Raw genomic sequence first — 15,200 nt, 5'->3', positions numbered from 1 at the left:
AAGAAAAGTGTCAAAATAAATTATTTTTCCTCAAAAAACTTAACTCAAGATTCACATACTGGCTTTTTTCTTGTTATCTGAACATGGTCTCACAGGAATCTGTGAAATAGCCAAGGATTCGCTTAACTCAAAATCCGTTCAATAGCCACAGAATCACTCAAATTTCTGTGAAACTGACACGGATTTCGCTACAATGCGAAAAGTTAAATGACAGTCATATCCCGTGGCTATTCCATGGATATTTTTTCCTATTGGTTTGTTCCAAATCAGGTGACTTTCAAGGTCCCGGCGGTCAGAACAAAAAACATAGGACAGTTCTCTCATTTTTAGTGAAAAAAAAATCAATATTTTGACTAAGTTTCTGCATAAAAATGGATTTTGATTATATTTCTAGCGAGAAGTATATGTTTTATTTTCTAAATATTCACTCAGTGAATGTACATAATCACTTTGTATGTTGGAATAGCCACGGGATATAACATATGACATGATATGTCATTAACTCGCGAAATCCGTGTCAGTTTCACGGAAATTTGAGTGATTCCGTGGCACACAGTTTTGCTGTAAAAATATAAAAATTTCATGTAAACTTAATGAAGAAATACCACGATGACACAATTATCCTAAAAGTAATGGGATTATTCAGTATGAATTACAGTTATTTTACGGTGAAGTTCTGGCAACCACGGCTGCCGGTATTTTACCGTAAATTAAACATTTTTTTTTTTTTACAGTGTAACAGTAAAGCTGAACAGTATACTTTCCTTTTGGATTTAATTGGAAGCTTATTTTAAGCCTTAGAATAAAGATAACATGGCCTACTAGGTCTATATTAGCCTACCAACATTGAAAATAGGTCATAATGAGTATTTCTTTTTTATGATTTTGTATGATTTTTGTATGAAATATCTCAGGAGATTTGGAATCGAAAGCTAGACTAGCAAGTGAAACTCAAAACTAGACTTGAAGTCGGCAAAATTTAAAATGTAAGGTGCTGACCGGTAGATTTTCATAAGCTATAATGCACATTTTAGTTGATTAAAATGTTTTTAAAATCTTTTTGCAGTCATGTATAATCTACACATTTTTACAATTGAAGAATACAAATCAATTTGGGACAGCACCAATGAAAAATACAATTTCAAATGTAAAGAATTTGTATAATTTTTTGTCAGAGCCGCAGGGAGCCACTGCAGACGGCCTGAAGAGCCTCATGTGGCTCCGGAGCCGCAGGTTGCCTACCCGTGAACTAAACTATATATCAATATTTCAGTGCAAAAATACATATCCTCTGACAGAACATTTGATCTACATTGCCCTCCTCTAAGTCACTGCCGTCAGTTCAAACACCTGATAATCAATCTGTGCTCCACTCAAAACTTAAGCATGAGCTTGAAAATAAATGATCCAAATGTGTAATTGTCCATGAACGGCAGCGAATCACGGTTTGGTGTATTTCAGTCCCCCACACTGAAGGCCTGTGCTCCTATGTGTGAGCATCCTCGCTGCTTTTCATAATACAAAAAAAACACGGAGTCCACAATCAATCAAACCAATTTAGCCATGTGTGTAAAACCATGTTTGTCTGATTACTTGTTAAGATGAACACAGAAAGATAAAAGCAGAGGTTTGCAGAGTTCCCATGGCTATGAATTCATTTCAACATCAAGCTGCTTTTCCTCGCATTTCTTCTGGGTGGTATTGCCTTTATGGCCTCTCCGATGTTAATTACCATCGAGCTTTGAATGTGAGTGTTGATGCTGGGAAACTTACTCTGGGTGTTGTAGCCGGAGGTCACATGCTGTGACTCCTAGAGAGAGAGAGAGAGAGAGAGAGAAGGAGAGAGAGAGAGCCAGAGGGCGATGAGTTGAATGAATAAACCAACAGATGTCATTATTGATTTCACAGCAGCACAACGATGCCATTACACAGGATTCAGATCCTCTCATCTCACCGCGTCGACGCTCCACCTCATTCTTAAAAACTCACTGGCAGGATTAGTGTGACGCTGCGGGCTGAAAGCGCCACAACAGTCTTTCCTAATTCATTAACTACCAGGTCAGATTTACTGCCTCTGTGTTTACATCGCCATTTCTTTTGACATCGCCACCAATGTGATGTTTTGCATATTAAAAATGATTCATAAAAGCATTGAGCGGCGGAAAAACACCTGCTGTTTCAGTCAGAATACGACTGCCATTCCTGAGATAAATGTTGAATATAACATTTATGTTGGTTTTAATGTGACAAACACTCCCACTATTTACATTACAGCGGGTCATAAAACATTTTTTTGTGGGAGCTGGAGAAACTTTTCCAACATCTATCTTCTGAAGTGGCAATTCTTTAGTCCTTGCTTTTATTGTGTCTCAGTCTTTGTTGATTACTGTTGTCGTCTTGCTGCACTTCACTTCTCACACATCACCTGTCAAACAAACAGTGTGGGTGGTGCTACAGTGTCATTCCCTTGAAATTTCTGTGGGTGACGTTCTTTTCTTTGAGTGTTTACCGTTCATATTGAAAACCCACTTATTCTTTTTTTCATGAACAGCAAATTATTTGTTGCATGCCACAGGCTTTTTCTCAGGAAACAAGAAAACAGCGACCACATACTGAGTTTTTAAAATAGAAAATGGAAAAAGCTTTCTTTAACTCAAAGTGGGTTGAAATGTTTCTTTTGGTGCCAAACAAACATTAGAACAACTTTTTAATTAAAAAAAACCCTGGTTGGAATGGCATTTAAAATGGTGAAACTTTGTGGCTCAAACCACTTTCTCTGATCAATCACTGGATTTACTTTAAGGGAGGAAGCAAATCTGCTAAAAAAAATAATCCTGTCATGTTCAATTTTGGTGGAAATAATGACCAATTCAATGTGTTCATAAAAATCCATGGAATGACCACACCACTTTAACAATGCATTGCATAGTGGTAGTGCATATGTTACAACAAGTTCTCTAAACCATACCATCTCAGAGGTCATTTGTTCCTGTCCTCAAACACAATGTGGTTAACACTGTGCTGTCCCAGTTCAGCCTGTTCTCCCGTCATAAACATTAATGTAGGTCCATACCTGTCAAGTTTTGGATTTGAAAACAAGGGAAATTTTCCGGCGCCCGCCGCGAGCAGTCCCACCACCCCAACCAAGCTCCAGTACCCCTTACATTTTAAGACAGGTGTAGAAGAAAGCTAAAATCACCACTTGTCAACCACTTATAAACTACAATTGGCTTTATACACAGCTGCACTACTTCCTGAACTTCAGCCAGCTCCTTTGTTTCCTGTCTGCCATTATTGGACAAACTGATTCATCCAGGTGTGTCTGACCTCAGTTGTCACGACAACAATAATCAGACACACCTGGATTAATCAGTTAGTCAGAACCCTATGGATGACGTCAAGGTGAATACGTCAATTATTTATTTATTTAAAGATATTTTTGGGGCATTTTATAGCTTTATTAATAGAGAGATATTCAGAGTGAAAGGGGAAGGCAGAGGGAAAACGCTCCGAGCCAGATTTGAACCCGGGCCGCCCGCTCACGAGGACTTAGCCTGTATTTATATGCGATCTACCAGATGTACCACCAGGGACGCACCACATTTATTATTCATACAGTCTATGGTTGTCACTCATCTGACGTCACACACTAACCTCATGACAGCTGCCACCTACAGTACCTGTAGTAGGATACTGTGGGTGGCAGTTATCGCGAGGCTAGTGACAGAGCTCAGATTGGAATTTTTTTTTGTTTTTTTCCCGCCCGGGCCCGGTTAAAATACGGGAGATTTACGGGAAAATTCTAATACGGGAGGATGGCGGGAAAGAAGGGTAACATACGGGACTTTCCTGGCCAAAATGGGATACTTGAAAGGTATGTATAGGTCGCGTGTACAGGCAGCGAAAAACTAGCTATGTTTCCATATCTCAGCATCCGCTGTAATGTGTCCGCTGTCATCTTGCTGATGTAGTAGCGATTGACAGCCAAGTGAAGTTTATGAAGGGCGGATTCCCGCATTGGGTTGGAGGATAGGGTATGAAAGGGTCGAAAAATCGGCGGACTTTCACCCAGGTGAGCGGGGTTTGCGTCCCGTGTGAAAATGAATGAGACACAACCTCTTCTGCCATTTTTGTTGGAGAACTTGTTGCTCAGTTTCATTAGTGTTTAGGCAACACAACTACTTCCTTGAGGTTAGGGCAAAAAAATTCATCGTTGGATGATATAAGAGGATTTACAAGCAATTACATTGTTTACTTTTGGTGTCATGTGGTACACAAACACTGGTCTCCTGGGTCAAATTCCTGTGGTTTTACTTAGTTATCCAAAAGTGTCAGAAATTAGAAAATAATTTTTTTAATATAATTTATTTAATAACTCCATTACTAAACATTTCAACCAATAGTTAGTGCAGTGGTGTTCTTAACCTCTGACAGATCATGGCTGAATGAGGATATTTCACTCATTCTTCATTAAAAAAATGCATTTTAAAATGTTATGTATGTACAAGACCTATATATAAAATACAATGGTTTTACATGACATTGATTTAAAAATTTGAAAAATGTATTTTAATTTTTTTTTTTTTAATTTTAAGAAAAAATACTTTTTACTAGATTTTTAAACTTTGAAATGGGTCAATTTGATCCGCAACATAACAGGAGGGTTAAATCAGCCTGGACTAATACCAATCTATGTTTAGAATTGTATGGATGTTAAAAAAATACTAAATGTTAATAGTTTATTCATAAATGGACTTTGGGGCAGTCTGCAGGACCTGATGAAATATAGACAAATCAAACTTCAAGAGATTTTTTTTCCCCACCCGGCAACCCCGAACATATTACTTTTAATAGCTTACAAGTGACTTTAAACCAATAGATTCATTAACAATTAATAATGCTATTTATTACAACTTGAAAAAAACATTTAAAGACTGTGTGTACAAACTTTTGAAAGTAATAAAATATTTAATATGCAAATATTAACAGCTACAGTAGAGACTGTAGAAAAGAAGTGGCTCTCTTCTAGAGTTCATCCGGCTCCTTACCACTCACGGTAAGGAGGTGAATTAAACATGCAGTACTTCATTAACACTGTAATTTCATTGGCTGTCACTTGTGCCACTGCATGGTATGAGGCAACAGTAATGTGATTCTATCACAGCAATCACTGCCGCAGTGAATTTATGAATCAGATCTAATTAGCAGACTGAAGATTCTCAGTGACAGACTGCAGTTAGTTTTATGATGAGCCACCAATACGTGTGGGAGTTTAAGTGAAGGTTTTCACCACTTTCACATCTTTTTCCACTCACTGACTCATGCACAAATAAAGGAAAGGATGTAGTCAGAGCACAAGTGGAGAACATGATAACAACATTTTCCAAAGCATACTGTGCTACTAAATTAATCTGCACTGGAGCCTTATAGCATGCCCACATGGGCACAAGGCAAATTTACTCATGCAATTTTGACCACTGGATCACATTTATGTTCATTATTTTAAGTTTCAGCCATCCACCGTGGCTGAAATAAGCACTAATGCTGCTTTGTACTTGTTGTGGAAGTCCCACAACAATCTATCTATCTGTCTAGATCAGGGATGGGCAACTTAAATGCTGCCACAGGGCCACATATAGGACAGTGCACTTAACCAGATATGGTGAAACTGCAATTTTAAATATGTTTACAGTGCAGTAATTTAACATATTTCATGCTCAAATACATGTACACTGCAAAAAAAGTGCATCTAAAAACACTAAATCTGAGGGAAATGATCTTGCTGCATGCACAGATAATTTCATTTGACAAGATTTCTTAAATTAAGATTATTAAATCTAGAAAAAGGCATGTTGAACACTCAAAATAAGAAATTAACTCTTAAAACAAGATCAATTATAATCTAAGTGTGTTTTTATCTTAAGAACCAAATAATTTGCAGTTATAGGAATACAAAAGGTTTGAAGCAAATAAAAAATAACCACTTACTGTGAGTTCTTTTTTCAGTGCAAGAACTGGAGACCAACATTAATTGCAAGAAGTAATTTTGTGCATTTTTACACTGCAGTTTTAAGATTTCATGCTCAAATGAATGTAGGTGTACTGAGGGCCACTTCAAGTGAGGGTGCGGGCCATATGTGGCCCCCGGGCCTCCAGTTGCCCATCCCTGGTCTAGATAATACAAACCAAAGTTGCACACTTCCACGATGAATTTCAGAATTATGTCTGGATGACGGCCTGTATGGTGCTACTACGGTGGTATGTACCCAACATAAACATTTAGGTGGATTTAATTGCAATAAAAGGATAAAAAGTATGCTGAAATATCATCATCGTGATACCAATACTTAAAAAGTCTGAATTCATTTTTTGTGAAGTCTGTGCACGAGACAACAAGGAAACAACTCTTAAATTGGTTATTTTTCTAATGGAGTTTGGATCAGTTAGATCTATGCTGACTGCAGCTTCTACATCAATATGTACACACAAAAAAGGCAGATTAAGGTGGATTTAATTGCAATAAAAGGATAAAAAGTAAGCCAAAATAACTACATAATTATACCAATATTTAAAAAGTCTGAATTCATGTTTTGTTAAGTCTGTGCATGTGACAACAAGCAAACAACTTTTAAAATGGTTGTTTTTCAAATGGAGTTTGGATCAATTAGATCTAGGCTGACTGCCGCTTCTACATCAACATGTTCCCAAAATAAGAAGATTTAGCTGTGATTTAGTTGCAATAATTGATTAAATTGTGAACACACCATTCATGTGTGCAAACAGCTTGAACATTTACATTTTATTTTATACAAAGAGACTTGGCACTCACCTTGTTTGGGATGGGGAACTTGGTCTGCTCAGCCTTCCCAGGAGTGTGTATGGCTGTGAGCGGAGGAGGCCAGGAATGGGTCATCTCCTAAACACACAAATACACACATTTTTACCACATTTCTGGCAGTATTCCAAAGTAAATAAAGCATAAAACTACCGGTAAAGTGTGGAAAGCACCTGGTGAATAACAATGATGACTGAAGTTAAGCAAATTCAAACAAAGGGACTGCTTATGCAACATCTCTGATGCAGAGGAGTGGAGTCAGCATTCAATCAAGGTTGTGCTGAAGCATCCCCATCAGAGTGGACTTTAATATAACTTAGAGTACAAACTGAGAGGAGCATGGGGAGTTAGTGGCACACCAGGGATCAACACACTCACAGTGAACTGAGTGCAGAGTTGTTGAATTACCAAAATAAAAGCTGACTCCAGTTGGTTGCATTACAGCTAAGCAGCACAGCAGCAGAAACAGCATCCAATTTCAATTATTCTAATCACACAGCCCTCTCTGTTGAATTCCAGTCTCAGTATGTGGAAGCTTCAATTAGTTAACAAGATAAGCATGTGTGTGTTTGTGTGTGTTTGTGTGTGTCCCGCAGCTATATAATCTGTTAGATATTGGATGTTTCTCTTTCTCACAAACAGTGGAAAGATACTGCATATATTGGGAAATGTGCTCACAAAGCAAAGTGAGACTAATTTTTCATATAAGCGCACTCTTGTTTGCATATGCACCCTATTTCAAGAAAACAGAGCCCCATCTGTTAGTAAATGTTGAACTTTACTTCACACATACATATGTTCACACTCACACAGCTGCCGTACAGCAGGTCACTAGGTCAGAGGGCTTGAAAGGTCACTGACATCACAATTTCCCATCATGCGTCTCTTCGCCCCCTCAGGAGTGGATGACTCATATCCACAGATGACTCATGTTTTGCCTGTGTGTGGGTAAGAGTGTGTGTAGATGTGAGCCGTGCAGTTCAACGTGATTGAAGATTCCTGAGTTTAGTCTACGTGCATGTGTGTGTTTTCCCTCTCTCATGTTGTAATGCACTCGTTCTGACGACATATGGTGCGTTGCTAGGCAACCCCTCCCTGACATCATCATGACCCTCCTAGTAGAGTTGCTGTGTTTTGACAGACGGTTCTCCTGATGGTGCGTGTGTGTGTGCATGGAGTTAAATATGCATGAGTCTATAAATGTGTTGCTATAGTATGTGAATCATGACTCAAACCCACATGACAATGTGATTTTCCATTTATTATCTACTAGTTACATTACTCATAATCTCCCATCTACACATTAACACAAAGTGCAATGTCCACTGGTTGCATGAATAGATCTTCACACAACAGGGTCTATATTCGTGTCAAGCCACCCAGGAAGAGAAACCAGAAAAATCAGGCCCTACCTAACTCAACATGCCACTCAACTCTTGACACAAGCTGTCATCATCTCAAAACTCAACTACTGCAACGTCCTCCTGACGGGCTGCCAGCCTGCACAGTAAAACCCCTTCAGATGATCCAGAACGCAGCGGTGCTTATGGTCTACAACCAGCCAAAAAGGTCACGTCACACCACTGTTTTTCGGACCAAAATGATATGAGGAAAATGTAGTGAATATTAAGTTAACTGGTTCTTATATCTATCTTATTACTTAGACGGGGCAGATGCATGTATATGGGCTATATATACTGTATGTGTGTAAATGTTTATATGTTTATATGTACATCTCTATAATGGTGTCTATGTGAGTATGTGTATGTATATGCATATGCATCTAGCCTACACTGTTGTAGTTTATGTTGTTGTTTGTTTTCGAAAAGAAGAATTAATAAAACAAAAAATGAAAAGGAAAATCCAGCTCCACTGGCTACCTGTTGCAGCCCACAACAGATAATGTTGGCCTACAAAGTTGTCTCCGGTACTGTACCCAGCTACCTGCCTTGATACAGACATACGCTACCTCATGACCATTGTGCTCTCCCAATGAACGGCGCCTGGCTCTGACACCTGTTCGTTCAAGGCAATCCAAACTCTTTGCGTTTGTCGTTCCCCGTTGGTGGAACCACTACCAGTTCCTACCAGAGCAGGGGCGTCCCTCTCTACCTTTAAAAACCTCCTGAAGACCCAGCTCTTCAGAGAGGACCTTCTCTCCTAGCACCACACCACAACTTTACTCCTTAAAGAAGCATCACTAGCACTTATTGCTGCACTAACGCCTCTTATCACACTATACCTGGATTGTTTCCCTTTTTCTATAAGTTGCTTTGGATAAAAGCGTCTGATAAATGACTAAATGTAGGAGGAGCACTAAGCTTTAAAGCCAATTTTTGTACCAGTGGAATTACAACTTCCAGGTTTGTCAGGTGATCCTATGAAACCTGTAAAGATTTTTCCTGTAGGGTTACATTATGAAAATCTGTAATCAATGGACACTTTATTTGAGCATCACTTTTGTACAACAACCTTTGGAAAGTCTAGAAGAGTTGTATTATTACCACATTTATACATGAGCTTGTGAGTAATCACTCCGGTATGTTCATTAGTGCCGGGCCTCAACGTCCATCAACTGAATCATCCCCAGTGTTGGGGCCAAGTCCTTAGTGTTCCAGTCTGAGTCACCAAAGAAGAGCCGAATCGAGTCATCGATACCTGAGTTAGAGTACAAGTCCAAGTCACCAGGAATTTGAGTCGAGTCATCATTACCTGAGTTCTAGTTTGAGTCACAAAAACCGGGCTTCGAGCCCGACTTAAGTCCAAGTCCAGGAGTCAGTACGCCTTTTTTTATTTTATGTTTCTAGCCAACTTGTTTTAAAACCAAAGCACTTCAAAGAGGTCTTATGCTCTTGATGGCTTTATACATAATATTGATCTAGAAGAAACAGAAATAGCTACATGTGCCAGGAAGACATGTTGGGCTTCATGAAACAGCATTTTTGTAAAGGCATGTAGACTTAAAACTTATTTATTTTTATACAGAGGTAGACAAAAGCACACTTCTCATTTGTGAATGGTGACTGATTTGTTGGCTAGCTGAAATGACAACTAGCAGGTTTTATTAGCTGTTTTCTAGCTAGCTAATTAAGCTAACAACTAATTTGGCTTCACAAACTCTCTCCAGATGAGATTTTTATGTTTCCAGCAGACTTGTTTTAAAACCAAAGCACTTTAAAGAGGTCTTGAATATACGGAAGCGCACTGCATTCACTGGATAAAAAAAAAATAGACACCTTTTCTCGTAATTACGAGATCCTGATCTCAAAATTACGAGATCTTTTCTCGTAATTATGAGATCCCGATCTCATAATTACGAGATCTTTTCTCGTAATTATGAGATCCTGATCTCGTAATTATGAGATCCTGATCTCATAATTACGAGATCCTCGTATAAAGGAAACGTCTGTAAATCCTCTCTCAGTGGCAATGATGGCGCTATCGCAGTTAATCTGCTACTACTACCTTCTCGGTTTGAGACGGGAAATACTGATGTTTCTTAAAAATGAGGATGGTATTAATATTAGTATGTCAACACTGCGTGACAAAATAAAAGTCCTGTATTAATAAATACTTATTATCAAGCATAAAAAAGAGGGGGAAAGTATCATCATACACTAGTATAGGCTACTGTTCTCGGAACCACCCTGTGGCTAAACATCAGCACTGAAGCCATAACTTCACAAATCCTCATTTGCAATGATTATTATGTTTATAATGTGTGTGAGGTTGTCGTTGCAGCTGCTGCCCGTTCGTCACTATGCTGACAAGTTGCCAGTGACAACGCGTTGCCATGGTGATAAGATAAACAACATAAAAGTACTTCAGAAGTGATCAGCAGTACCGGCGATACCCGGCGCAGTTATTACATGAAGAGTAGACCTGAGGGCTTTAGTACAGAGGAGGCTCAACCAGGCTCTGTGTTCATGTTCTGGCTCAACAAAACCTTTATCCCCGGTTAGAGTTAACTGGTGTTATTTTCCGGTTATTGTCCGGCTCTGAGCTTTGTGCTCTGTGCGCGTTCTCATCAAAGGAGCTGCGATCGCGAACAAGCTTCCCCCATATTCCAGGGATTTATTATGATGCAGCTACTGCGTTGCCATGGTGATGAGATAAACAACATGAAAGTAGCTTACTTCAGAAGCGTTCAGCAGCACCGGTGCTGCCCGGCGCTGTGTATAACATGTGGCCTTCCCAAACATCAGGCTCACCCGCCGGCATTAGTTATGATTATGATTAATAATCAATAATAATTATGTTAATAAATGTGAACCGTGCATGGTTCAGAGAACAGTAGCCTATACTAGTGTATGATGATACTTTTCCCCTCTTTTTACGCTTGATAATAAGTATTTATTAATACAGGACTTTTATTTTGTCACGCAGTGTTGACATACTAATATTAATACCATCCTCATTTTTAAGAAACATCAGTATTTCCCGTCTCAAACCGAGAAGGTAGTAGTAGCAGATTAACTGCGATAGCGCCATCATTGCCACTGAGAGAGGATTTACAGACGTTTCCTTTATACGAGGATAATTACGAGATCAGGATCTCGTAATTATGAGATCAGGATCTCGTAATTACGAGAAAAGATCTCGTAATTATGAGATCAGGATCTCGTAATTACGAGAAAAGGTGTCTATTTTTTTTTTATCCAGTGAATGCAATGCGCTTCCGTATGAATATGCTTTTAATAGCTACATACATAATATTTGTCTAAGAGAAACAGAAAAAATGGCTACGTGTGCGAGGAAGACATGTTGGGCATTTTTATAAAAGTGTGTAGAGCTAAAACTTCAGTCCCAGTAGATAAGACTGTTCCTCTATGACTGTTTTGTTTCTAGTGAACGTAACGTTAGCTGGTAACGTTAGTTCTGGTATTGTTAGCTCGAGTCCGACTTGATTCCAAGTCCAGGAGTCAATACGCCTTCACTGAAATATCCTACCGAGAGGTCTGACAAGAAAGCACATGGCTCCTTATTATGCAGAACGTCTTTCTGCTTAGAGTAGTGTCATAGAGCCTCCATGATGGCAAGAAATTTTGAGAACTGCCATTTGTCTGGTCTCTTATGACATGATATCCTCCCTTACTACTACCTAACTTTGAGTCTAACTTGAGTGCGAGTCCAGGACTTGAGTACTCCATCCCTGAATATCAGTGACCCTACTTGAAATTCTTCAAACAGAAGAAGCAGTAGTGTTTTGTTTTTGTTAGTCAGTGTGCATTGGACTACATTAGCCATTAGCTACATTAGAGTCATCTCGGACCTTTCCAAACGCACCACCAAGAAGAAAATAGACCACATTGATCGTCCCACCCTGACCCGTTGAGTTGAATCCCCCAAACAGACATCCAGTGGATCCAACCCATTGGGATGTGTAAAAATGACTGCATTTGAGGATGTCAATGTGGTCAAAATCACCACTAAAACTCATGCCGGTTGATTTTCTGATTCCGACTGGTCCAATCTTTGTATTACCAGCCAAATCTGATTCCAATTAATCAATCATAATCATGATTAGGGGACAGCCCTATGTTTGTTAACCTAAAAATAGGCAAAACTACTGAAGTGTGGGAAATGGGATGAAGAAAAATAGTGTGGTGAAGAGAAAACAGCTTGAAGACTTCTGAAAGGCTTCCCACAGACATTGGAACCATGACAGAGATGTGGCAGATCCAGTGGACAGTCTGACCTATGTTAATGAAAAAGTCTGTAGATTGAGGATGAACCCACTGTAAAGATGGGTTAAACTGATCCCAAGCAAAAAGTGGATGTAAATATAATGTTGCTTCACCCAAAATACAGAGAAAAACTGAACTGAAATATATCACTGCAGGTAGTTTTACTCTTACTTGTCCAGGTACTGTTTTGATTTTGAGATGTCTGCATTAACTCCATACAATGGAGTTTATTCTGGATATTTATGGCTTCACATATAATGTCATGTAAAAATAATTAAACGACCCTTGTTTTCTTCACAGTAAAGCACTAAAGGTACATTTGTTTGGACAATATAATGAAAACAATAAAAGTAGCTCATAAGAGTTTAATTTAAGAGCTGATATCTAGACATTTTCCATGTTTTTTTCTTGATACTGATTTTGGTTATTATCAAGAAAAACATGGAAAATGTCTAGATATCAGCTAAAAAAACTAAACTAAAAAAATAAACATTGTTTATATTTCTTTAATAACTCCATTTCAGTTCAATCAATATTAAGTGCAGTGGTGTTCTTAACCTCTGACAGATCATGGCTCAATGAGGATAATTCACTAAATTTGGAATAATTTTGTTTTCAGACACAATCCTCTGTTAATTGCGATTTTACTTTTATTTTGATATGTCTGGAAGAGATGATTAATACAGTTTTGAGACAATATAAACTTTATCTGCCAAGAATAAATCACATTGTCACAATCATTTCATCGAAAGAGGTAAAAAAAAAATATTTTATTCCATCCGTCATGAGCGACTGTATTATTTGGATAATTCTAGCTGTTTATAGTTACCTTACAATATACTTTAATATTAGCAGGGAGCCATTCACGCATGGGAGGCAGAGAAATTATTCCTCCCATCATATCATAAGGAGGTCTGAATGGCCCAACCACTGTAAAAAGTCAATAGTCTCTTGCAGGTTTGAAGTCAGTTCAAGCAGCTTTACTTCTGAACACAATATCTGCGATACACACTGTTACCCTGAATTGTGAAAACATCCAAAACAACAATGTTTCTGTGACAACCGACTTGTAGCTGTGCCGTCACAGAAAGGGGAAAAAATGAACCGCGGGCCTCCGCTCCGATTCACCTCACCTCACATTTTGAACTCCCCGATCTTTCCACTTGACACGGCTAAAAACCACAGACTGAATTCAATAGCGCACCGATATTATTGACAAAGGCTTTTCATGCAGCTCACAGCACACTATCTGTCACACAGCCTGTTGGCCAGCGTATTGATTTGTGAAGGGAGAAAGAGGGGTGAATGACAGAGGGCAGAGAGGGATGAGGAGAGGAAGACGGACAGGGGAGAAAGAGAGAGCCAGGGATGTGACAAAGGAGAGAGGAGATAGAGACTAATACGCAGAGGAAAGAAGGAGATAACTTGACATAAAGCAGCCAGAGAAGGTTCTCGTCTTTATAGCTGCAAAGATTTGTGGGAAAACATTTCGGCTTTGACATCACCCTGAAGGAACACAGTACCAAAACAAAGAGACAGGACAGAGAAGAGGGGGAACTGTGGAAAAAAATATGTTGCTTGATGTACTTTTGATGACATGCAGATAGGGAAAGAGCACGATGGAGAGATGAAAGAAGAGGAAAGGAGAGGATTGTGGAAAAGATTTCTGCATGAAGTCATCTTACAAAAACAAAAAACTTGTATAATCATTGACCTGAGCCAACACATCTCCTTCTTTCCACTCCCTCTGCTTCTGCTTCTCTCTCTCTCTCCTTGTCTTTTCTGCCTAAAATCAGACTCTCTGGAGAGAAATGAAGGTCTTTGTGAGCAAACAGAAAACAGCTGATAATCAGTGCAATTACTCAGTGTGTGTGTGTGTGTGTGTGTGCCCAGGAAACATACCCGCAAAATCTCTTCAACACAGCTGGAGTCATTTGGTAGGCTGACCTGGAGAAAACAAAGAAAAGAGAGAGGAGACTGACTTCAACACTATATATAGCACCATTACATTACATGTGAAGCAGCAGACACACACAGAGTTATAGGCAATGAAAAAGTAAAGCAGATTCATCCACAGCACAGTGGTAATTGACCATTCTCTACGCCCCGCTCCCCCCACGTCAAGCTTTCTGTTCTCACACAGCACAAACAGTTTACAACAACACTTACAGCAGATATACCACTCACTTTTATTTTTATACGGAGGTAGACAAAAGCACACTTCTCATTTCTGAATGGTGACTGATTTGTTGGCTAGCTGAAATGACAACTAGCAGGTTTTATTAGCTGTTTTCTAGCTAGCTAATTAAGCTAAAAGCTAATTTCTCAAGCAATTTTTTTCCAGATGAGATTTTTATGTTTCCAGCCAACTTGTTTTAAAACCAAAGCACTTTAAAGAGGTATTATGCTCTTGATGGCTATATACATAATATTTGTCTAGAAGAAACAGAAGCTACGTTTTACGAGATAAAACTTACTTTTATTTTTATACAAAGGTAGACAAAAGCATACTTCTCATTTCTGAATGGTGACTGATTTGTTGGCTGTTTACAGCTAGCAGGTTTTATTAGCTGTTTTTTAGCTAGCTAATTAAGCTAACAACTAATTTGGCTTCACAAACTCTCTCCAGATGAGATTTTTATGTTTCCAGCCGACTCGTTTTAAAACCAAAGCACTTT

At 38.8% G+C, this 15,200-nt stretch overlaps 1 protein-coding gene across 1 annotated transcript in view; it reads right to left on the bottom strand.

Moving 5' to 3' along the window:
- The window catches only part of aff2 (AF4/FMR2 family, member 2), a 263,724-nt gene that overhangs the window by 103,838 nt on the left and 144,686 nt on the right, over positions 1 to 15,200 (bottom strand). Inside the window, exons 5-7 of the mRNA XM_059346008.1 lie at positions 14,425 to 14,469; positions 6,830 to 6,916; positions 1,774 to 1,810 (exon numbers count right to left, since the gene is read on the bottom strand). Coding sequence (XP_059201991.1) covers positions 1,774 to 1,810; positions 6,830 to 6,916; positions 14,425 to 14,469 — 169 coding nt within the window. The remainder of the gene's footprint in view (positions 1 to 1,773; positions 1,811 to 6,829; positions 6,917 to 14,424; positions 14,470 to 15,200) is intronic.

This window comes from Centropristis striata, chromosome 12, assembly GCF_030273125.1.
Source record: "Centropristis striata isolate RG_2023a ecotype Rhode Island chromosome 12, C.striata_1.0, whole genome shotgun sequence".
Classification (NCBI taxonomy): Eukaryota; Metazoa; Chordata; class Actinopteri; order Perciformes; family Serranidae; genus Centropristis; species Centropristis striata.
This window is presented reverse-complemented; position numbering and strand designations above follow the sequence as displayed.